The sequence below is a fragment of the Sceloporus occidentalis genome, unplaced genomic scaffold (genome assembly GCF_023333645.1).
Source record: "Sceloporus occidentalis isolate IW3139 unplaced genomic scaffold, rSceOcc1.0.p SCAF_4, whole genome shotgun sequence".
Classification (NCBI taxonomy): Eukaryota; Metazoa; Chordata; class Lepidosauria; order Squamata; family Phrynosomatidae; genus Sceloporus; species Sceloporus occidentalis.
The window spans coordinates 29,367,403-29,392,837 of NW_028316984.1; the positions used below are offsets into that span (position 1 = coordinate 29,367,403).

At 44.7% G+C, this 25,435-nt stretch overlaps 1 protein-coding gene across 3 annotated transcripts in view; it reads right to left on the bottom strand.

The window, feature by feature from the left end:
* WDR75 (WD repeat domain 75) overlaps positions 1 to 25,435 on the bottom strand; it is a 49,672-nt gene that overhangs the window by 8,705 nt on the left and 15,532 nt on the right. For all 3 annotated transcript variants that reach the window (XM_089519614.1, XM_089519610.1, XM_089519611.1), the window contains exons 7-15: positions 25,173 to 25,289; positions 23,608 to 23,696; positions 21,179 to 21,337; positions 19,739 to 19,798; positions 19,540 to 19,655; positions 18,177 to 18,352; positions 14,492 to 14,655; positions 7,738 to 7,918; positions 5,378 to 5,472 (exon numbers count right to left, since the gene is read on the bottom strand). In XM_089519614.1, coding sequence (XP_089375740.1) covers positions 5,378 to 5,472; positions 7,738 to 7,918; positions 14,492 to 14,655; positions 18,177 to 18,352; positions 19,540 to 19,655; positions 19,739 to 19,798; positions 21,179 to 21,337; positions 23,608 to 23,696; positions 25,173 to 25,289 — 1,157 coding nt within the window. The remainder of the gene's footprint in view (positions 1 to 5,377; positions 5,473 to 7,737; positions 7,919 to 14,491; positions 14,656 to 18,176; positions 18,353 to 19,539; positions 19,656 to 19,738; positions 19,799 to 21,178; positions 21,338 to 23,607; positions 23,697 to 25,172; positions 25,290 to 25,435) is intronic.

Sequence of the window (25,435 nt, forward strand, 5' to 3'; positions counted from 1 at the left end):
GCATACGCGTCCCATTAGGTTTAGTTAAATGGGGCTTGAGCATGCGCGGTATTTGCTTTACGTGGGGGAGTCCGGAACGGATCCCCCGCATAAAGCAAGGGTGCACTATAAGATTACAAGAGTACAACTGTAACTAAGTAACAAATTAAGACTATAACAACAACTTTGTATCTATCGTATCTTATACAGTTCTGTTTTCAAATAAACCTTTATTCTCATTTCAAATACGACATGGCCAGAGCTTTTTTTTTAACAACAACATGCTGCTGAACCTTAGAAATTTAGAGTAGGTTGTGACATAATTTTGGTGGCAGTGCCATGATTCGAAATCTGGTTGATGAAGTTATAGGTTTGAATTTGGTGAAAAACCAACGGATTAGAATCTAGGCGTTTGTGTCAGAGGAGTAATCTCTGAGGTAACAACTAAAGGGTATTATTAGTAGGGGATTACTTGAGGACTGACCACGCTAGATAGTGACCATTCTCTGAGGTAAAAGTGCTGAGGTATTGGTAAGAGATTAACAGGAAACGAGGAAAAAAGCACACTTACGAGATAAACTTGGATAGTGATTCCTGAGGTAAAAGTTTGGGGTAAAGTAAGGAATCACTAATTGATCAACAAGATCCCAGTGGTGTCTTCATACTCAGTTGAGACAATGATATTTAGAAGTATTTCCTGAGGTAAAAGTCTTAGGTGGAATAAAGAGAAAAGTAAACGAAACTTTTCCCCAACTGGCATGCCGTCTAGATTACTTCTTAAAAAGTTGGGTGGATGGATATAAAATAACTTCAAAAGAAGAACTGCAAAGCTTAAGAGGCTTAGAGCAATTCTATAATGTCATCCTTCAAGAATATAAATGGCTAGTACCAGATAAAAAGCCCAAAACTGTAGCAGAAGAAGCCAGAATGGTAGATGAACTAGTGCTAATAAGAGGAGATGACAAGAAAATGACAAAACCTGAGGAAAATTCTCAGTGGAAGGATAAAAGAAATCCCCAAAACTGGCAAACTTTAAAGGATAGAGCTGGTGAGGATAAAAATGTTAAACCTTGGCACTACGACAAAACTGAAGCTGAGAGAAAAGATTTTGGGTTGAGAGAGGGTGACCTTGATACAAAGAAAAAAAGGGACTGGTCAAAGGACATGTTACGAGTCTGGAAATCCTGGACATTTAAGGTATAATTGTCCTAAAATCTATAATAAAGAGGTGAAGTCAAACATAAAATCAGGTATAAAATCAGTCAAACCTGCAGTAAAAGATTGTTGCCACAGAGAACGTACAGAGCCTGCAGTCGCCATGGAAACGACAGTTGGAAGAATAACTGACTTTGATAGCTTACCTTCACCAAAACCTTGCTTAATTGTCTCAACTTCATCCCAAGAGTTTAATTCAGATGAACACAGAGAATTAATACAAATACAGTTGTCCCTCCATATTCATTAGGGTTAGGGGAACAAGGCCCCCGTGAATATGGAAAAAACGCAAATAACAAAAACACTGTTTTTACCTGAGAGGACACCTCTCTAGGAATCTCTAGGTCAGGGGTAGGCAACCTTTTTGAGCCAGGGGCCGGGTTGCTGTCCCTCAGACAACTGGGGGGCCGAACTCAAAATGGTGCCCGGAGCGGCGCGGAAGCTGCGGCAGGGGCAGCAATCGGTGGCAGGACTGGGCTGGGGCCGGTCCCAAGGCCTCGCCGGGCCGGATCCGGCCCACGGGCCGTAGGTTGCCGACCCCTGCTCTAGGTCCTCCAGTGCAACTCTGTGGTCAATGTCCAACATACACTGACCATAGAATGGCACTGGAGTAGCTACAAATGGTCTTTCAGTGCAACTTTTAGTTAAAATTGACCACAGAGTTGCACTAGAGGATCTAGACAGTCCTAGAGAGAACATATTAACAAGGTCTTATGGAAGGAAAAATGGAGAAAATGGTTACTCTAAAAGCAAGTTTAGATAATAAAGAAAAGACTTCTTCAGAGTTGGAGTGTAAATTTCTGATATGAAACATTCATCAAAAAGTGCTAATGAAACCCTACATAAATATGGAAAAGATATTACTGGACTACGGGGGTTTGCTAGATGGAACAAATGACAGGTTTATTCAACAGAATAGAGAGAAAGAGGCTTTAATGCAAGAGAATAAAAAGATACAAGATCAACTATATGATTTAAAGCAAGAAAATCAGATTCTGCATCAAAAAGTCAATAAAGGTCAAAATGAGCTTGATAATCTAGAGTTAAAAACCGAGGATCTATACACAGAGATTGCTAGAATGGAAAATAGTCAAAACTGTAAAGGCAAACAAAACAAAAAACAAAAACAAACAAACAAAAAAAAAATCAGATACTTTTGAAAAATTACCACAGAGCCAGTAAACAGGCCAAAAAAATTGGAAAACAAAGTTTTGCCACGTAAAAGCAAAATACAACTCTATCCAACTTAAATTTCTCAATATAAAGTCTAAGAGTCACAGACAAAAAGGAAAAGAAAAATAGAAGACAAATTTCATAGATCCCAGCAAGGTGAACTTTCTATACTTTCAGATCTGACATATGTCTGGAAACTATATATTAAATGGGACATTGTTGGAGAATTCTTGACGTGGCAACTGGGTGATGTAACTCAAGAAAATGGCCTAGTTCAAAAAGATTGGAAGAATCTTGAAAAAGTAAAACTCGAAAGAATGGACGTGTGTATAAAAAACATGCTAGCATCTATGAACTTCGCTGTCAAACATACCAGTAAAGACCAAAAGGCAGATGGTCAGTGGTTGGACAAGAAAAGACATCAACCAACAGAAAAAAGAGATCGGGCAGATATAAAGTCTGAACAACATACTCAAAGAATCTGGTCCAGTGAAACAAGAAGAAACAGAGACTTTTTACCAGGTGAGGTGTTAATTCTTCAGCTGGTGAAAAGAAATAAGTTAGCAGTTGCAGGAACTGATCCACTGAAAACTCCTGAAAAGGACAATGGTGTAAATGAGTTAATAGACTGGAAAACCAATGTGTTGGTGTGTGCCATTAATATAATGGCAAAAAATTTTTTTTTCAGAACCGTACTGGGAACATGGTTAGAGCTAATGCTCCATCAATCTTCAATTCAGTAAGAAAGAGAGATCAGAAGATTGAATATGTTGGGTAATAAATTTAAGATGAACTCATAAGGATCTAAATTTGGGTTGAAATGTTGTTAATGAGTTAAAAACAAGTTAAAATTAATATTAAAAATATATTTTAAAAGATAAATGTATGTTTGCTGTTAGACCACAGAAAAAGCCTGAAGATACATAACTTGGTAATTGGTTATTGATAAAACTTATATTGTATGTTATAGTAAAGGGATAATAACTATAGATTTAAAGAGGATCGTTAAATATTGCTTTTACAATGGAGAGAAAAAATATATAGAGATATGATAAAGTAAGTATTTAAAAATATATTATATGTATAACCTGATGTTTATATGATGTTATGTATAATGCTGTTTAAGTCTAAGTATAAAAACAGGTAAAGTGTTTAAAACTGATATATTGTTTTAAAATATCACTTGAATACTCATTTACACATGCAAGCTTGAAAAGAGCTTGAATGTATCAATGACTTATTAAGGGGGAGGTATGTGGAGAAAAGATGGATTCTATAGCCTGAGTGGCTGAGTTAATAATAAAAAGATACTTCGGCCCATTACAAACGGGCACCCTAGGACGGACTCAGTCCGTGCTAGGGTTAGAAAGGGGCGTCTCTTCCAGACGCCCCTAACCCTAGCACGGACTGAGTCCATAACAAATGGCGGTGGCCGTTCCACATGGCTGCCGCCATTTTGACGTAACGGACGCTCTGCGTCCGCACGTCGCGCAGCGGAAGTGACGCCACAAGTGCGCAACTAGCGCCTTGCGGCGTCTCTTCTGGGCTGCAAGAAGGAGCACGATTTTCACGCTCCTTCTTTGCTGCATCTGGGAACCGCGCTGCTGTGGTTCCTGGATGCAGTAACCAGCGGCGGCAGCAGACCGCCGCAATCCGGCGGTCTGTAACGTGCCTCCTGTAACTAAGTAACAAAGACTAAAATAACAACTTCATATCCATCATATCTTATACAGTTCTGTTTTCAAATAAACTTATTCTTGTTTCAAATACCACAAGTCCAGAGCTTCTTTAAACAACAACACACTACTGAACCCTTAGAAATTTAGAGTGGGCTGCAACAACCAACCCCCATTTATTTGCTCCTGAAGACTTCCTAAGGTGTTTTTATTTTTATTTTTTGATGCTAAAAACCCTTCCAAGACTTTCAAAGGAAAAGAATAAACTGGAAGGTGAGGCCCCATATTGGTTGAATTTTTGATTTTCAGCTAAGCTGCAGCCTGCAGAGGGCCTCAGCTTGAACACCTGTACTCTAAACACTACATCAGAAATGAAGTGTTAATGGAAGTCAGGGCTGTCAATGGCTACTATACCTCTGAAAACCAGCTGCTGGACATGGGGGCTATGCTCTGTCTGTGACCTCTCAAAATGCCTACCCAGACATTTCTGGAGACAGAGTGCTAAGACAGGCAAGCCCTTGCCCAATCCAGTAAGACAAGTTTGGCATTTTTCAGAGACTAAGGCAGGGCTGAGAGTCAGGTGGCACTCCAGATGTTGAATTGTTACTCCCAGCATGACTGTGCTGGCCAAGGGTGCTGGGATTTGTAGTCCAATGACTTCTGCAGGCCTGCATTTTGCCCACCATTGATCTAAGAGCTTCAGCCTCATAAAATAAGATGCAACATCACGAGGCAGGCAAATTAAATTCAGTTCTGTGGTCTCTTGCTGGCCTTTTACATCAGAAGCAGTGCTATTAGAGTCACATGCTTTGTTATGAAATCAGTTCTAAAAGTACAAGACTTTAAACTAAGGTTTTCCATGTCAAAGTTAATAGCTGTCCACTGACAATGATATTTATAATGGCGTTAACCAAATGGTAATCAGAGAGAGAGAGAAAAAGAGAGACAGACTAAGGCCATTTTTAACAAGACCATATTAATTTTATATGATCACCAAAGTGGTTTCCAGTGACTGGATAAGCTAAAGCATCTGACATGATAGGCAGACATCTGAAATAGATAGCAATGGATAGGAGCCCAGCAGCAGAGAAAGAGTTCTGGCATTTGGCCTTGGGCACGCCTGAGCTCTCCTCCTCCCAGCCCTCGGAGACAGAGGCAGCGTGGGTCCTCCAAACTCAGCCTGAGACTACAAAAACCCTCCACCAACACCTGCTCTGAGAGGAGCCCAGCAGCAGAGAAATAGATAGCAATTGCCTTTTCAAGTACTGTCAACATAAGCAGTGTTTGAAATACTAAAACAAGAAGCCAAACAAAAGAAAGAGAAACAGTCTTACATGTGCAGCTCAGCAAATTCCAGCAACACAAGGAGCCAGTACTGGTGGTGGCAAGGAGGTACTTCGAACAACTTAGCCTTCCAAAACACAGGCTTCTGGAAGAATAAATGGCCAAGACAACATTAATTAGCAGAGCCACTCTCATCTGACTGAAAAATACAACTCATTTCTTCTGCTTAATCATTCTGGGATGGAAGTGTGGCAGCAGACAGGTGTGTGCAATGACTTCTCACAGTCTCATATCTTAAAGACCATTACCAATGTCCATGTAACTCCACTCAGGTATTGTAACTTTCTCCATGTGAAATACCTCTATACAGGTTTAAAGAGTTCATTTCATTTTACAATGAAAAATGAGGAGTGTTCACAAGCAAACGTTTTATTAGTATTGTGACCAGCCACGCTTTTAAATGTGTCAGCACAATGAGAAGCACATTACTCATGTTCAGACACACAGGAAATTAAGTAGTTAAGGCTGACCATAGTCTTCTCAGTCCACCACCAAGCAGCTTTTGTCTAATTCTCACCTAACTCTCCTGAAACATTGTATGTAGACTTTGGGACAGATTCTATTTTATGACCATGTAATTACGATCAGTGTGATTCCTCCTCCTCTTTGACAACTGGGGAAATATTGACACTCTACACAAACTGCCTCAAGAGAGGCATTTCATAGACAAATAGAAGAGCAGCAGCTTCCTCATAAACCATCCTGTTGGAATCCAATTAAGATAACAGTGGTACATGCAGGTGGTAAAAAAAAAAGCAACATAAGAAGTCTTTTATCAATTCTTGAACTTTCCTGGAGTCATTTTCCACACTGGAAAATGAGTTAGCAGCAACTAGTTTGCAAACAGAGAGATAGACGTTGCAAGGCATTCAACGAAACAGGAAGAACAAATATGCCTTGTGACCTGACAGAACTGCCATTAATATGGCACATTTAAAAATGAATGTTATACAAGCAGTGTTTAGTGTGGGATAAGGAAGCTTCTCTCCTCTTATCTGTGAATCCAGAATGTCCTACAGCAGAAGTGGGAAACTTCTGGCTCACCAGATGAACTTCAATTTCTATAAATACCTCATACTGATTAGGGCTGTCTAGAATTAATAGGGACTAGAGTTCAACATCTAGCGAGCCACTGCTTTCTTCAGTCCTTCTCTTGAGTTTTCACTACTGCAGTTCTTACAGACAATGTGAAAAACCACTGGCTGATTTGAAAGAGGCTCATCTCAGAGGATGTGAGAACAACAGTACTAAAAGCTAAGGGATATCCATATTGTTATAATACATTTTTACAAGTACTCTTAAGTATCAAGGAACATTCTGTAAGATGCTTTCTTATCCCAATACAGGCTGAGTCTGCCTTATCTGAAATGTTTGAGACCAGAAGTGTTTTGATTTTTTAAAATTTTTTGAATAACTGTATTTGCATATACTTTCATAATGAGCTATCTTGAAGATGGGACCCAACTCTAAACGGAAAATTAATTTATGTTTCACATATACCTTATACACATAGCTGGAAGGCAATTTTATACAATATTTTTAATAACTTTGTGTACGACACAAAGTTTGTGTACAACGAACCATCAGAAAACAAAGGTATCACTATCTCAGCCACCCATGAAAAAGTTTTGGCTTTTTGGGTATTTTGGAATTCCAGATAAAGGAGATTCATCCTGTATCTTTTTAAATCCATCATCACTCTCCACCTTTATTCTTAACCCAAGGTCTGAATGCTAAAAAGGAAGTTCTAGACAAATACATGTCAAAATTATGCTATTCTGAATTTTATGGGAGTTATTTTAGACATATTTTAGACATTTTGGCCCAGTACCATCAGGGGCTAGCCTGAAGAAGAAGAGCCCTCCCTCCGGTCCATCTGCCTAGGTCCAGGCCTCAGAGGGAGAGAAGAATGCTGGACCTGATTCCCTCCCTCCCTCACCATTCCCTTCTCCTTTTGTGTCGTGTCTTTTAGATTGTAAGCCTGTGGGCAGGGAACTGTCTGTTATCCCCTCTATTGTAAACCGCTCGGATTCCCAGTGGTTGGGCGGTATATAAATAAAACCTATTATTATTATTATTATTATTATTATTATAAAAGTAAATTGGCTAAGAGTAATGCTTCTATTAAAGAATTGTGTCTTGGAATGAAAAACAAAACACAAAAGAAGAACAGAAGCATGGGGAAGCTTATCACATACCCAAAGAGTTGCTTCTGAACAGAAAAATTTATGGCTACGTGCTTTACATTTGCAGAAAACCAATTTAAAGCCACAGTGTCTTTCAAACACATCTATCAATTTAAGTTAAGCAAAGCACAGCAGAGCATGAAAAATCAAGGAAAGCTACATACAGTATAATTCCAGGGGGATGGCAGAATGTACATTTCAGATCCCACGTCTCTGAGTCCCACACAGTGACTATTTCATCAAAACTAACTGCAAGCAAAGAACCATCTTCAGAGAAACAGCAATTTGTCGCTCGGTAGTTGTGATAACTTCCTACAAAATCACAGGCCCAGGTTTTGTTTTGATCTGTTGAAAGAAGAGACGAACGGATCTATAGAATTGCTGCAAACATAATAATAATAAAAATTTTTATTTATACCCCGCCCTTCCGAATGATCAGGGCGGCTGACAAAATGCACCGAAGCGCAGACAGAATACAGAATTAAAAACAAGCACAATAATATTAATCAATAAAAACCCCCTTAGCCCATCCTCACGGCCACGAGAGAGGAGGGAGGCCCACAGGATGTTTTAGTCGGGGAATGCCTGATTTAATAGGAAGGTTTTTAGACCCTTCCTAAATTGGGCCAGGGTGGTGGATGAGCGGAGCTCCGTGGGCAGCGTGTTCCAGAGGGCTGGGGCAGCTGTGGAAAAAGATCTTCTGGCCGTAGCAGCCAACCTAGCCCCAGGCACCTTCAGGAGTTGCTGCCCGGATGTTCTGAGGGTGCGAGGCGGAATGTACGGGGAGAGGCGGTCCTTCAGGAATCCTGGACCCAAGCCATTTAGGGCTTTATAGGTAATAACCAACGCCTTATATTGTGCTCGGAAGCGAATGGGCAGCCAATGGAGATCTTTAAGCACGGGTGTTATATGGCTGGTCCTGGGAGCGCCAGTGACCAGCCGTGCTGCCATGTTCTGCACCAATTGCAGCTTCCGAGTTAGATATAAGGGTTGCCCCATGTAGAGTACATTACAGAAATCCAGTCTCGAAGTTACCAGAGCGTGTACAATAGTTTCAAGGTCCCTCTGGGCCAGGTATGGGCGCAGCTGGCGAATCAGCCGAAGCTGATAACAGGTGCTCTTGACTGTCGCATTCACCTGAGCAGTCAGGTGAAGGGAAGAGTCAAGAAGCACCCCCAGACTGCGCACGGAGTCCTTCACGGGGAGCGTGACCCCATTCAGGACAGGTGGAACCACCGTCATTCCTGGACCAGGGGAACCTATCACTAGTACCTCCGTCTTCTCTGGATTAAGTTTGAGTCGGTTTTCCCTCATCCAGCCCATTACTGACTCCAGACAGGCCACGAGGGGGGAGACGCCATCCCCGGTCACTGCATCAGTCGGAGACATAGAGAAAATAATTTGGGTGTCATCAGCGTACTGATAACCCCGCGCCCCATGTTTCCGGATGATCTCTCCCAGCGGTTTCATGTAAATGTTAAATAGCATGGGGGACAGAATGGCTCCTTGAGGGACCCCAGTTTTGAGGGCCCGCTCACTGGAGCACACGTCCCCCAGCTGCACCATCTGGGACCTCCCAGAGAGGTAGGAACGGAACCACTGGAGCGCAGTGCCCCCGATTCCCACCTCAGCCAGGCGCCCCAGAAGGATACCATGGTCTATGGTATCGAAAGCCGCTGAGATGTCCAAGAGCACCAACAGGGACACGCTTCCCCTGTCAATGCCCAGACGGAGATCATCGACCAAGGCGACCATGGCCGTCTCAACCCCATGACCCGCCCGGAAGCCAGTTTGAAATGGGTCCAGATAATCCGTTTCATCCAAGACCGCCTGAAGCTGAATCGCAACCGCCCTCTCAATCACCTTCCCCAAGAATGGTAGCAGCGACACCGGCCGATAATTATTATGAACCAGGGGGTCAAGGGAGGGCTTTTTTAGGATCGGTCTTACTATGGCCAATTTAAGATCCGATGGAAATCGCCCATCCCTGAAAGATGTATTTATTATCCGGCGTAACAAGAGTGTCACCGCCGGTCCCCCCTGGGCCGCTAACCATGAGGGACAGGGATCAAGAGAGCAGGTTGTTTTCCGAACACTTCCGAGGATCTTGTCCACATCCTCGGTACTCACCGACTCGAACTGATCCAGAATAATACAGTCTACGGAGGCTCCGGACACTTCTACCCTAGGTTCTGCCATAATGTCGGCGTTCAGACCTTCGCTTATACGAGAAGTTTTATCCACGAAAAAGTCATTGAACAAGTCACAGCAGGCCTTAGAAGGTTCAAGGATCTGGTTCAGGGCAGGAGGGAGTTGAGTTAGCTCCCTGACCACCCTGAACAACTCTGCTGGACGTGACTCCGCGGACGCAATGCGAGCACCATAGAACGAATTCTTTGTTGCTCGTATTGCCTCTCCATAGTCCTCTAACAGTCGGTCTAGGAGAGTCTTGTCGCTTAAGCGAAGGTGTTTCCGCCAACGGTACTCTAGCCGTCGCAGAGCCCGCTTCTTTGCCCGGAGATCTTCTGTGTACCAGGGCTTGCGTTTGGAAGCGGGTCTGAGAGGGCGCTTGGGAGCGATTCTGTGTATAGCCCCAGAAAGACCGGCATTCCAGATGCCAGTAAGGGCATCAACAGAGTCGTCGTCATTTCCAGCCGTGAACCCCTCTAAGGCTTCTTGGAACCTCTCAGGTTCCATCAGCCTTCGAGGGTGGACCATCCTAACCGGTCCACCACCCCCAGGGGGGATCTGGGTAGAAGCCTTGATTATCACCTCTACCAGGAAATGATCCGTCCATGACAAGGGGGAAATATCAGCTATTTCCACCCACGGATTTTCCGCCTCCGAACAGAAGACCAAATCGAGAGTATTACCCGCACAATGCGTGGGACCCTGTATCAGCTGAGACAGGCCCATGGCCGCCATGGTCTCCATGAATTCCCGAGCCGCACCAGATGGAACAGAGCTGGCCGTGAGGGAGATGTTGAAGTCACCCAGGACAAGAAGCCTGGGCGTCTCCAACATCAGCTCAGCAACCAGCTGTGTCAGCTCGTTAAGGGAGTCCACTAATGCACGGGGTGGCCGGTACACCAACAGAATCCCTAGACTGTCCCTAGCCTTTAGGGTCAGGTAAATACACTCGATATAGGTGGTCTGTCGGAGGTGGTTCCTGGTGAGGGACACGGTGTTCCTATGTACCAAGGCCACACCCCCCCCCCCGCCCACCTAACCTACGCTGGTCCTTCACCGAGAACCCGACAGGCAGGGCCTGAGCCCACACCACATCCCCTTCAGGCCCCAGCCAGGTCTCGGTAATGCAAGCCAGGTCACACTTAGAGTCCTCCAAGAGGTCATGGAGGATGTGGGTCTTGTTATTAATAGACCTGGCGTTGCACAGGAGCAGCGACAGGGTTTGTGGCACGGCTGGAATGACCCTCAGGTCCTTCAGGTTGGGAGGGGGACAGGAAGGCGAGATAGGTATAACGCATCTATCCCGTCTTCCCCTGAAACGGAAGTCCCTTCTCCCACCGCCATACCTCCCCCTGCCCCGCACAACCTCAATAGGGGCTCCGCCCACCAAGGTGTTGTCCCCGACCCAGGCATCCCCCGCATCTCTATCCCTCCCCCACCCTCCTATGGCTGTTCATATACAATCAACTACAGAAACAATCTAAAAATACAATTTGATAATATACAGCTGCAGAAACAGGGCGTAGCCCCATCTATCCCCAATAATACCAAAAAAAAAAAAAAAAAAAAAAAAAAAAAAAAAAAACTATTCTCAATCTCCCTCCCTCCAAAAAAAAAGTCCCTTGGGCCGCTCCTGCCCAGGTGGAGGAGGGCAAACAGCAGCGTCCTCTTCGGGGAGAGCCGGTGGGCCGGCTTTTGTAGGGGCCGCTCCCACCGGCCCCACCCCCTGGAGAAACGCCGCGGCGGCGGCGGCAAAGTCCCTTGGGCCGCTCCTGCCCAGGTGGAGGAGGGCAAACAGCAGCGTCCTCTTCGGGGAGAGCCGGTGGGCCGGCTTTTGTAGGGGCCGCTCCCACCGGCCCCACCCCCTGGAGAAACGCCGCGGCGGCGGCGGCAAAGTCCCTAGGGCCGCTCCTGCCCAGGTGGAGGAGGGCAAACAGCAGCGTCCTCTTCGGGGAGAGCCGGTGGGCCGGCTTTTGTAGGGGCCGCTCCCACCGGCCCCACCCCCTGGAGAAACGCCGCGGCGGCGGCAGCAAAGTCCCTAGGGCCGCTCCTGCCCAGGTGGAGGAGGGCAAACAGCAGCGTCCTCTTCGGGGAGAGCCGGTGGGCCGGCTTTTGTAGGGGCCGCTCCCACCGGCCCCACCCCCTGGAGAAACGCCGCGGCGGCGGCGGCAAAGTCCCTTGGGCCGCTCCTGCCCAGGTGGAGGAGGGCAAACAGCAGCGTCCTCTTCGGGGAGAGCCGGTGGGCCGGCTTTTGTAGGGGCCGCTCCCACCGGCCCCACCCCCTGGAGAAACGCCGCGGCGGCGGCGGCAAAGTCCCTTGGGCCGCTCCTGCCCAGGTGGAGGAGGGCAAACAGCAGCGTCCTCTTCGGGGAGAGCCGGTGGGCCGGCTTTTGTAGGGGCCGCTCCCACCGGCCCCACCCCCTGGAGAAACGCCGCGGCGGCGGCGGCAAAGTCCCTAGGGCCGCTCCTGCCCAGGTGGAGGAGGGCAAACAGCAGCGTCCTCTTCGGGGAGAGCCGGTGGGCCGGCTTTTGTAGGGGCCGCTCCCACCGGCCCCACCCCCTGGAGAAACGCCGCGGCGGCGGCGGCAAAGTCCCTAGGGCCGCTCCTGCCCAGGTGGAGGAGGGCAAACAGCAGCGTCCTCTTCGGGGAGAGCCGGTGGGCCGGCTTTTGTAGGGGCCGCTCCCACCGGCCCCACCCCCTGGAGAAACGCCGCGGCGGCGGCGGCAAAGTCCCTTGGGCCGCTCCTGCCCAGGTGGAGGAGGGCAAACAGCAGCGTCCTCTTCGGGGAGAGCCGGTGGGCCGGCTTTTGTAGGGGCCGCTCCCACCGGCCCCACCCCCTGGAGAAACGCCGCGGCGGCGGCGGCAAAGTCCCTTGGGCCGCTCCTGCCCAGGTGGAGAAGGGCAAACAGCAGCGTCCTCTTCGGGGAGAGCCGGTGGGCCGGCTTTTGTAGGGGCCGCTCCCACCGGCCCCACCCCCTGGAGAAACGCCGCGGCGGCGGCGGCAAAGTCCCTTGGGCCGCTCCTGCCCAGGTGGAGGAGGGCAAACAGCAGCGTCCTCTTCGGGGAGAGCCGGTGGGCCGGCTTTTGTAGGGGCCGCTCCCACCGGCCCCACCCCCTGGAGAAACGCCGCGGCGGCGGCGGCAAAGTCCCTTGGGCCGCTCCTGCCCAGGTGGAGGAGGGCAAACAGCAGCGTCCTCTTCGGGGAGAGCCGGTGGGCCGGCTTTTGTAGGGGCCGCTCCCACCGGCCCCACCCCCTGGAGAAACGCCGCGGCGGCGGCGGCAAAGTCCCTTGGGCCGCTCCTGCCCAGGTGGAGGAGGGCAAACAGCAGCGTCCTCTTCGGGGAGAGCCGGTGGGCCGGCTTTTGTAGGGGCCGCTCCCACCGGCCCCACCCCCTGGAGAAACGCCGCGGCGGCGGCGGCAAAGTCCCTAGGGCCGCTCCTGCCCAGGTGGAGGAGGGCAAACAGCAGCGTGAAAATTAGCACATGAAAATGTAATAAGGTGTGAGTCCACTAACCTTGCTAGCTGAGCCAGAAACACTGACCACCTGCTTGTTTCCCCTTGTTGGTTTGCTTACATGGTCAAAGTGCTCCTTGCCCTGTTTCTAAGGGGGGGGGGGTAAGGAAGGCCCTTTTCTCCAAGTACTGACTTTGTGCATCTGACCATATCAGGAGGTCCTGTACCTCTGTGCTCCATTGGAAAGATGGGGTAGTCCTCACCTCCTTTTCCTGCTTCAGAGCAGGAAATGGTGGCATGGAGCATGCTAGTTTCAGCCTCCACAGCCATGAAGCTCTGACCTTTCCAATGCAGCAATCAAACTGCTCATAGACCTCCCTTCCAAGCTCAAGGACAGGAAGTGGGTGAAGAACTATCAAACAAATGTTGGGCTGACTCCCCAGTCAAGGTACATCCTAAAGATGATGGAAGTCACTTCTAAAGCTATTATGTTTATACCAGAGCTGGTGTATTCCTTAGGAGTGGAACAAAGCAGTGGAAATTAAAAACTAGATACCTTTGAGTTAGGTGGTTTTATTGCCACCTAGTTCAACAGCAATTCTGCAACACCAACCACAAATGTATAGGGTTTCCTGGATTAAACATGACTTCAGTTTTTAATGCAAGGTAGTACTTAAATGTTCCTCCAGATTTAGAACATGCCAATCCCAGCTATTTTTCCTGGGATGAGCCCAAGGCCTTGATTAGAGCTACAGTCGCTTTCAGAATGTGTTTCAAAGTCAGTACCACATAAAAGAGCCACTGAAGTCCAGATTCCACTGCTCAGAAAATAAAAACTGGGAGGGGAAAAAACCACCGCACTTGAAACAGCAGTCTGGGCATTTACTAAGAAGTAGGTGTGCTCCAGGTTTCAAAATCAAATGCATAAAGTAATTTGTTATTTTCAAAGATGCCAGAATTTTTTTAAAACTTGGTATTGTTCCTTTTAACAGCAAATGATCAAGTGATCAAGTACTGATTTTGTAGAAATGGTATGTGGCTACCTCAAATAGGGAGGAATATTTCTACATACTTTGGAAACTCCTTCTATGTGCAAAAGTACACATTTTGCTGGAATTTTGGAAGCCCTGCAAACTGTTGGTTCCTTTCAGCACATAGTGCCTACTACACATTGAACTACAAAAGGATAAAAATGAATTCTGTCATGTTTTAGACCACCCAACCTTGTCAAGAAACTCTGGTGAACAAAAACAACCTTCACCACCAAACGTACCTTCACCATCACTTTCAGTCACCAGCATCCAGACTTTAAAATGTCCATCATTGCTGGTTGTTACCAAAGTGGGTGTTATGTTTATAGTTTCATCTGTGCAACGGAAACACACAGCTGTGATATGATCTTCATGTGGCATATTTATTCTTGTGTTCAAAGTAAAGCTGTAAGAAAAAAAGGGAGATGACATTTCTATGAGGTCAGTGAGAATCAAGCTGCCAATTCTGTGCTGGATTATGCATTTATTTTTTAAATGGTGAGCATCCATTCCAGCAAGCAAATGCCGTTTTTGAAAAACGATTAAGAGAGCAGATCAACTGCTGAACCAAATACCTTCACTTTATCATGTTGCACTCCACACTATATTCATTGGCAAGTAACAATGCATTTACTTTGCAAGTCATCCCAGCACATGAAATCACCTTAGGTACAATCTATCAATCTGTGGTCTTCTGCAAGGCCCACGAATGCAAACTGAGCAGTACAGGAAGATGTGCTTGGTGTGCAACCTCCTTTGCTTACTATAACAACCAGCTAGCACAGAAGTGTCATTAGATACCAACACATCCATGGCAAGTGGAAACTGATTTTTGGCTGCCATCTGCAAGGTTCATGAACAGATGCATATGCTGTAGTGTGGCCATCTAGAGGTTGCTGAACTGCAGCTCCCAGCATTTCCCATTTTGGCTATGCTGGCTTGGTAGGAGCTGCAGTTACACAACATCTAGAGGGCCACACAACTCCCATCTTTGCTATGAAAATACTGCACTTGCCACTGGTTCCCTAGCTATCAGCAACTCTTTTTTTCTGGTAGCAGCACAGGTCATCTACACATGAGAAGGATGTAACCTGGTGCCCCCATCAGCTCCAGCCTGGTCAGGGGCTATAGGAGTTAGTCCAGAACATCTAGAGAACACCAGGTTGCACAATTCTAGTCTACTACCACACAGTATATACAGTGTAAAGCTACACTAGGCCAAATAAATAGCCAAGTAAATGAGGCTTTTCTTTCACTTGCAGCCCACTTTGGAAAGCTCACCAGCACAAGATTTCAGACAGCTAGGATGTCCCTGGAGTATTCTGGTCTTCAGTTCCCCACTACTACCTGCTTTGTTTTGCTGCAACACTTCAGCTCTCATAGCAAACAACAGGTGACTGCCTTCCCACGTGGTTCTGTTTGTTGTCCATCGCCGCTGCTGAGGTCAGAATTAGGTGGCCAGCCATGTTATCGACACTGGGCACCTAGTTCTGATCTGAGAGCAACTTGCACTCACAGTTCTGTTGTGGGGTGGCTCACATGGGATTATAAGTGAAGGCAGCCACTGTCATTGCTGCAAAGAGAGTCAAAAATCTGCAGCAAAATGTGAGTTATTTAAATGTGAGTTAGAGGGAAGAAGCCCCAAATGGGGTGCAGGTACTGTGAAAACAGTCTGGATTTGATTTGGGGGTTTGGGCCTGTGTCATGTAAACAGGACACAGCAAACCAGTGGGAATTTGGGGTAAATCGCCCATGTAGATAAACCCTAATATGGAGGAAGATCCAACATGCATGTTACCTGAGCTGCCTGGATGTCACAATGTTTGAGGTCCACATGGAAGCTTCTATTGCTCACAGGGTCTATTTACCATGTCACAAAAAGAAGTCTTGTGAAGGGCATTGCATACCTTGTCTGATACAGTACAAATGCTGCCTGAGGAATTGTGCTGGGAAGATGCCAATGTGGCAGCAAACTGAGTTGGAGAGTGATCATGTCACTTGGGGAATGTGTGAGGCATGCAAGTAATAGCATGCCACTGTCAGACCCCAAATGTTTGATCACTATGTACTGACTTTCATACTGCATAGCCTAAATTGTATGGTTAGTTCTGATTAGGGTAGACTCACTGAATCAATGGGATTTAACTGCATGCTGAAGCCCTATTCAATAATTGATTGAACAGGTCTACTCTACTTGGGATTAACCAACAGGATGACAGTTCATGTCTGAAGACTCAGCCATAAATTGCTTAGAGGAATAATACTGGATGAGTGTGTATGAGGAAAAGGATGCTTCCAATGCTAGGAATCACAACTCTTTGTTGTTGTGTGTCTTCAAGTTGCTTCTGACTTATGGTGACCCCTATCATGGGGTTTTCTTGGTGAGATTTGCTCAGAGGACGTTTGCCCTTGCCTTCCTCAGAGGGTGAGAGCACGTGACTTGAGCAAAGTCACCCAGTGGGTTTCCATGGCCAAGTCAGTATTTGAATCCTTTTCTTCAGTCATAGTCTAATGCCTAAACTACTACACCATGCTCTGTCTGCCTGCAATTTCCCTTCAGTCCTCAAATTTCCAACCATTCAGTAACTTTAGTTCACCAATCAGTGGGGTTTCATAGTCCACACTCAAGCCATACGATATCTTGGCTCCATACCTTACATACACCTTAAGCTCTACATTAGTCATTCAAACAATCTCAGCAAACACTGATGTTCTGCAAAGCAGTCATTATATAAGGGGTGAATAAAGGGCAAATCAACCCATGGGTTGCATCCAGATCCTGAGGGCCCAAATGTGGCCATTATCACCCTTACCTCCCAAAACTGTATTTATTTATTTCTGGAGGGAAAGCCCCCTAGCGTGGAATAGTGGTGTGAACAATACATGGCGACTCTGGAGACGAGGGTTCAAATCCCCTCAGCCATGGGAACCAGGTGTGTGACTTTGGGCAAGTCATACACTCTCACCTCAGACAATCCTGTGATAGGTTTGCCTTAGGGTTGCTGTAAGTCAGAAATGACTTGAAGGCACACAGAAACACAACCTTCTAGATACTGTGGGGGAAAGGAATTTCTCCAGGTCCGCCTCTCCACAAGTGGTTTAAGGGAAAATGTGTTTTGGAACTTCTTTTTAAAACTGGAAGCTACTCCTAGGCACTCCTACTTGGAAAAAGGCCTCTTCCTACACCAAGCAGCTAAAATCTCAGCTAATCAGGGCAGTCAAAATACCAGCGAAATTGCCCTCCCTATGGCTCCATTGTGATATAGAGCCTTTTCAGTAATTACCGTATTTTCCGGCGTATAAGACAACTGGGCATATAAGGCGACCCCCAACTTTTCCAGTCAAAATAAAGAGTTTGGGATATACTCACCGTATAAGATTACCCCTCTTCCAACGCACACCAAATAAAAATTTAAAAAACAGATTTGATTTCAATATGGTAATTTTAATTCAAATGTTTATGACATGCTGGTACTTAGCAGGAAACCTTGTTGTATACAAAGCCTGCTTGGATTGGTCAGCTCTCCCTGCCTGCCCAGCCCTCCCTGTCCCCAAGACTATCAGAGCAGTAGCTGCTTTCATATGATCGTTGCATATGGTGGGGATGTGGCTGCATCTGTTTTTGAGCTCCCCTCACCATATGCGGCGACCACAGATTCTCTAGTCTGGCTCGGAGGTTTCAGCACCTGCCCTATAAGACAACACCCAGCGTATAAGACGACTCCCGACTTTTGAGAAGATTTTCCTGGGTTAAAAAGTAGTCTTATATGCCAGAAAATACAGTAAAAGAATTTGGGGTGCTGGAGTGTGTCCTCCGAAGTCCAGTGGGGGCAGGGGTAAGCTTCAGATTAGAGGAAGCTGCCCATTTGGTCATTATAAGAAAAATTGCTTTTTGCTGAATGTTTCAAAAAATCTAAGTGTAAGTACCTTTGTGTTTGCTCATCATAAGCCCAGAGCTTCATTTGCAATTCAAGTTCATTGTCTCCTTCTTGTCGCTGTTCCACAGTGGCCAGCCAGTTGCCTTTGGAATCAAATGCAGCTTTTACTACCTCAATCTGGTTTAGACCCTGCTGATGTATATATTCCTGCTGCACAATATCCAACTGCAAAAGGTTGAACGAGAGTCATAAGAGGCCAGTGAACTGACACACTGGAAACAACCCTGTAGTGGAAGAAGACTTTGAAACAGCAACAGTGTTAATGAAGTATAAAAGTACTAGGGGAGAAAAATAAGCACAGATACCTGATTTGGTTTCAGGGGGTGAGAGGGTAGACATAATATCAAGATGCATCTTAATATATTAATTTATTCACCTCTCATAACTTTCTATTAAAGACAACCTTCTCAGGCTTTGGTCTTCTTGATTCTCAGAATTTCAACTTCCAAAATCCCTTACACTGCTGGCTGGGGAATTCTGGGAACTATAATTCTTTGGTGGTGCACATCTTCAGCGTGGTGCAATGCACTTCACACAATCACGTTAACAAAAATTAGGGATTTTTATATGACCTGTGAATAAGTCAAGGGTATCCCTTCCTCCCCCTTCACAGCGCAGCCGTCTCCTCAGAGAACACCTGAACTGAGGAGGAGGGGAAAGTAAACGTTTGCTTCCCAAGCCCTTCCTCGGCTTGGCCCTCACTTTGGGAGATAGATGGGCTATGGAAGACGCTTGGGAAAAAATCCTATTACAGTATTGCCTTGTATATAAGCTGACCCAGGTTTTTGGGTGACCTTTTGGGCATAAATTTCTCGACTTATACTCGAGTATATACAGTACGTTCCCTTAGCACATGCCTGATGTTCAGTTGAGTACTTCCAGACATACTGATAAGTCTTAACATTCTTTGCTATCTTTGTGAAGGCATTAAAAAAATACTTGGGTGGATCCTGAGTTTTGCATGTAACTCACCTAGTTTTCATTAGGTGAGGAGGAATTCCCTGCAAATGGACAGGTTCCCTGTAAGTGGGCAAGTGGGATGATGAAGGATGCAGAGGTTTTCAATTCCTGCTCCACCAATATGCTTGGTTTCTAGGTTGCAGCAGAGAAATGAGCACCCACCCTTCAGATGTGTCCATCCTGGGCCACAATGTTGGCAGAGGCAATTTTTAAAAAGCCAGCTTGCTAAGAAACTAATATCCTGGATAGGGACGTCTTGGCTGGATAGGGATGTCTTGCCTTCTTCTGCCACTAGTATGGAATCACAGTAGACTGTATTTTTGTGACTTAATTTACAAAACTGCATTTGAGCGTCACTTAACAACTGTATCAGATAGTCACAAACAACTTACATTGTACAGCTGCTTGTCATTTTGCAGTGAATAGAACTGCAGATGGCCAGGCTTTCCATTCAGAACCAAAGCTTTAGTTCTTGGGTCAACCATCAAGCCAGTCTTGACTTCACTGCCTGAAATGAAAAAAGATGGTCTAACTAACTGGACGGTGATTTCTTCTGACAGTGAGAAAAGTTTTAGTTTTTATTAAACATACCTCTGATTAATCCTTGAATCATTCCAGATACTTTCAAGTTGCTGTGTATGATTACTATTTCTACATGTATTGAGGGGAAAAATAACAAAGTTAGGAATTGAAGCTTGCCAAGTATTAAAGAAAAGCTATGGTGCACAATACTGTATTATGAATTTGTATTTGTTCATGATACAATTTTGTCAGGAAAAAATATCTAATTTAAAATAGTTAGATAACAGTTTATTGCTTGATGGTGCAGGATGTCCCTAGAACCAATGCATTTTCTTGGAACAGCCATGTGGAGGTAGGAGCATACAGCACATTTGATAATCTTCAGCTGTTTTGCCAGATATACCTCTGCTTGGAAATGAGGGACTTGGAAAAACCAGTGTGAATGCCCTGGTAAGTAAGGGCCCAAACAGATATGGACTCCAACTTTCAATAGTTCCAGCTGGCATGGTGAGTGATCAAGGGAGCTGAAGACCAACAGGACAATGGCTCCCCCAACCATGCTTTCTCAACTTTCAATTTTTGCCAGGTAAGTTTAAACTGTTAGGATGTCAGCAAGACACAAGTGCTCTCTCAGAGGTTTTTGTGGCCTTCCCCCACCACACACACACAAACGGGGGGGGGGGGGGGGGAATACAAAAAAACAAAACAAAACAAAAATCTCACTCATTTTTTATCCCTAGAATCCTCTCCAACAGGCAGTTTTGCTGTAATCTCCCAAAATCCCTCCCACCCACAATTATTAAATGGACACCTGGTTACTTACTGTTTTTATCCCCCCCCCCCCCCCAAATTTCTGGCATGGGAGCTAGGCTTTGAGCATATCCTGGGAATAGAAAATTGTCCTTTGATCCCAGGAACTTGCCCATTCCTGTGATAGTTTATCTTGAAAGCCTTTTGCCATCTGAGCAAAAAATAAACCTCATGACAAGAGAGAAATTTCTCTCAAACGTTTATGTCTCCCCTCCATTCAGTGAATGCTTGATGTTGTTTTCAATCAAACAACAAACTGAGTAACATGCAAGAACTGCAATAATCCCACAGATAGAACTACAGCATAATGGGTACTATTTGTAATACCAAGGATAGGCATATCATTGGCACTGGAGGAGGCCAGCCAGCCACTGGCTTTAGGCCAAAAAGAGGCAGGAGAATCAACAGGGAGAAGGTTAAGTTGTGAGATGGAGGCCATTCCATTTTACACCTCTCTTCCCCAACTTACAACCACTGCAATATAAGCCAAGAGGTCCCCATATCTCTGCTCATCAAAGCAGAAAGAAGGGGAATCAAACAACTGGATGTTGAACCAAGATTTCCTGTGCACTCAAGGAAATCTGGGTCTGGGTCTGCTTGGACAAGGAGGCCCAAAGGAATGATTTATATTACTGTTTCAAAGCCATAGTTATGGCAGGCCTTCAATGTGACATAAACATCTCCACCATTCGTACTTACTGTTATCTGAATGTGAGGTACAAAGAAAAGTTCCATCGGGTGAGACGCCAATGTGTTGTATTGTGGATCCCAAACGAGGCAAGAATTCCTTCTTAGCATCTGATCCATCTCGCCACTGTACCAGGACCGACTCAATCCCTCCACTCAGCAAGCTAGTTCCTACCAATCCAAATGAATGTACGCTCCTTAGCTCGGATGGAATAAAATTCATTTGCTTCAGAAATACTAACACCTAACACCGGCATTTTGGGAATGTCTAAAGGCTTTGCTCACACCATTTTAGATCTTAAGAATGTCCATCATCTGCTGTAATGTACACTAACATATGCATGTGGACTCTAAAATTCTGGATTCAGCTAATGAGAATTAACAGAATCCTATGCATGTTTACTGAAACATCAGGGCTACTATGTGCAATGGAGCTTACTTCTCTACAAGTCCATTGCTGACATTTCCTGGCACAACAGAAGTCTTATAAAACATGTATTGGAATCTTTGTTTGTATAAAGCAAATATTCAATGCTTTAAAAACAACAACACACTTCTATGAAATCATGGCCAAAATTACAGTAGACTGAGGAAGGAGGCATGTCTAATTCCAGCAGGGTACTCTACCATGTGCCACTCACTTCATGACACAGGGTGACTTATGTTACCCACCACTAGTTTATGTTTGATTACTGAAAAATGACATATACACGTGTCCCTCCACATTTGCAGCTTTGACTTTTGCGGATTTGATTATCCGTGGATTTTATTAATATGTTCTCTCTAGGAATATCTAGATCCTTCAGTGCAACTCTATGGTCAACTTTAACCAAAAGTCACACTGAAGGACTTAGAGATTCCTAGAGAAAACACTCCACTAGGCATTTGTAGCTCCTCCAGCGCAATTCTATGGTCAATGTCTGGCAGATGTTGACTAGAGTTGCACTGGAGGACCTAGAGATTCCCAGAGAGGTGTTCTCTCAGGTAAAAACATACTGTTTTTGTTATTTGCGGGTTTTCCACATTCATGGGGGTCCTGTGCCCCTAACACCAGCAAATGTGAAGGGACAAGTCTACTAGGAAAGGGCAGATGACCCTGGGTCTTTCAGAAGCAGTCTAGTTTATACTAGAACCTAGAAACAGTGTTGGAAACTCTTCCATAAACACAAAAACAGTGTTGAATTGCCTTCAATTCTTACAACGTCTTCCACTTGTGCTGAGTTGACAGAATGGAAGCAACATTTGCTGGGGCTACCAGAGGTTGGTTAAACAGTGGTCTATGCATCAGTCAACTAGTCAGGTCTATTAACAGATATTCTGACTGGAAGAGGCAATTCAAAACTTCAAGTTTTTCTTTATCACTGTGTTCTTGGAATATCATTTGTCAATGCTAAGTCATGTCATCTACAAATAAAATGTGTGTTTTTTTTAAAACATATTCCAGTTCCATGGGGCAATATTACATTCTGCCATAAAGCCAATGTGGGTTCAGCTACTAGAAAGGCTAATGTTTCATATACACTGATCTGGAAGTATGCTAACTGAACCCAATGGGGCTTGGTTTTTTACAGACTTGTACAGATTATTTCTGCTTGAATGTTTTAATGTTATGGAATTCAATGATAAAATAAAGATATTTAATTAAATATAATAAAATAAAAGTTAAAGGACTTCATAAATATGATTTGGAAGGCTTGATCCACATAGCAAATACAAGATTGTAAATTTTACATTTGGTTAAACAAAGAAAAGGTTAAACACAAAGTCTATTTTAGGAGTTATTAAAATGTGCTTATGGAAGCAAAATGCATTAAAATGCTGCAACAGCAAAACTCTCCCACTTGCCATGTGAAAATATTTCCTGTTTCTGTGGATAAGTCAGGATTAAAATGAATACAGTGTGGGGGTCATGTATGAGATCCCATGAGGTTAACAAGATTTTATCTTAGCTGCTTCTAACAGCAACAATGATGTTTTTCACCCTGGTTCCACTTAGGCAGTGACTCAGCTTTCCTCTTCTGCTCGCTTAAGAACCCAAGCTGTTTACATGTGCCTGCCAAGCAAAATGGTAACATAAAACAGGCTTACATGTTTTATTACCTTTTAATGCTATGCAACACAGAGACAGATGCTTGGGATGTGAAAAAGGACAACTCAGCAATTTTGCTATGGATCTCTTACTTTTATTTACTTATTATGTTATTTCTTGAATTTGTATTCGGCCTTTCTCCCACAATGGGATCCAAGGTGACTTCTAAACCTCCGATATACATAATGAGCAGTTCCCCATCTTTCATTGTATAATAAAACTTCGTATTTATAAGTATCAGAAGCCCATCACATAATTGGGAGAAGGGGAGTAATATTACCCCAATACTACAAACTGAGGAGAAAGAATGAAAGAACACAGCTTATTTAAGCCCTGGCTTGGGTAACTTTACCTTCTACAGAAAAAGCAAGATCCATAACTTCATCATGATGCCAGTGCATAGTAGAGAATGTGTATTCACTCCTATGATTAAAATTTCTCCTATTGGAATAAAACAACAATATTTAATTTAGGATCAATTTTTCAAAAGTGACAAAGCTGATCTTGGAGCAAATCTATAAGATTAAGAAATTTACAAGCCACTTTGGCAAATTGCTACATATTCCTAATTCCTGGGTTTTTCTGACTGTTTGTGAAATTATGCATACACAACAAAAACCAAGAAACTGATTTGGTAAATCCTAAACTCTACATGCAAGAAGGGGAATGGCGACAAGTGCACAAGCTCCACTTATTCCCCCAATTCTGATCACCCTTTATGTATGGAGGACAAAGATTCAAACAAGAAAAATAACTAAGAGTCTTATGGAACCTCCAAGGCTAACATGTTTGATTTGGAATAAGCATTCATGGACTGCATCCCACTTGTCTCTGATGAAGCATCTTTCTTTTTCTGGCAGTAAAATGCAGCAACAATCCAAATAAGTAACCATTTGCTGCCCTTTCATGATACTGAAAACCTTCTACCTGAATTAGCTCCCTCTCTCTGCCTGAGGACCAAACCAGTCTTGATATATGACTTGGAAGTTCTACCCACTGCAATCAAAGGGAAACTTAGCCATCAGTTTCAGTGGCAACATTCCATGGGATTCTGAGATTACCAATTTAGGAGAGGCTTCTGGGGCCTCTGACCGAAGTACAAACCCTAGGGCTCTATAGGATGCAGCTATAAGCAGTTAAAGTAAAATGATCCTGCTATAACTGTGCAATGTGAATGGGCCTCAGGATATAAATTTTAATAAAAAACTGACCCAAAAAACCTGGGTTGATTTATCCTTGGGTCAATGTAAGTACTGTCCTTTAACATGTATTAAAAAAAAAAAAGAATTATCCCCTTCTCTAAATGGTGAAAGATGAGAAGTTAGCCCATCTGGGAAGCACCTAAAAGAAGCACCATCCATCCCTATACTATCTCCACTGTGGAGCTGCCTCTGAGCTTTTCAAATCCCTGGGTGGGAAAATGTCAGTGGTAGCAGGTCCTTGGTGCTTATTTCAAAGTAGCATGGAGAGGAATCAGGCTTTGAAGGATCCGAATAAGATATTTCTGTTTGTTTGTCAGCTTTTCTGGGCTAAAATCAGGCAAAGTTAGCACATTAAGGTTAAAGGCTAAAATCACTGATAACGTAGTTGCCATTTTCTTTGCTTTGCCTTTTCATCTTTTTTGACATGTGCACGTTTTCTTAGCCTTACCCATGTCTGGACCCTTCCCTCACACATCACACAGCCATCATTTACTGTTGTTCCCTCCTCATCCACCCTGTTTCTAGGATAAGGACAAACAGTTATGCCTGATGGAATTTTCTATGTTCTCTGGCATCGTTTTCCTTTGCTTCATCCTTTACAATCCAAAACCTATCTTCGACTTATACATGAGGTTGACTTATAGTTGCATATATACAGGATGTGCTTAGCAGACAAAAATCATTAGTACCAATACTGCTTAAATATTTGCCTCACCATAGACGAATTTTGCCATCCTTGTGTCCAGTTGCTATGCAGTCTTCCTTTGGATGACAGGCTACACAGGTGAAGAGGCTGGTTGTGCTACTTTTGAATTTTGAACCTAGGGAAAACCTTCAGAAACAGGAGGTATATCTTTAATTCAATTCAGGTGTTAGGAAAAGCTTCCCAGGTGATTCCTTAAGGTTGTGAGTTCAATAGCAGCCAGGGCTCAGGGTTGACTCAGCCTGGCATCCTTCCGTTGGTCTCTAAAATGAGTA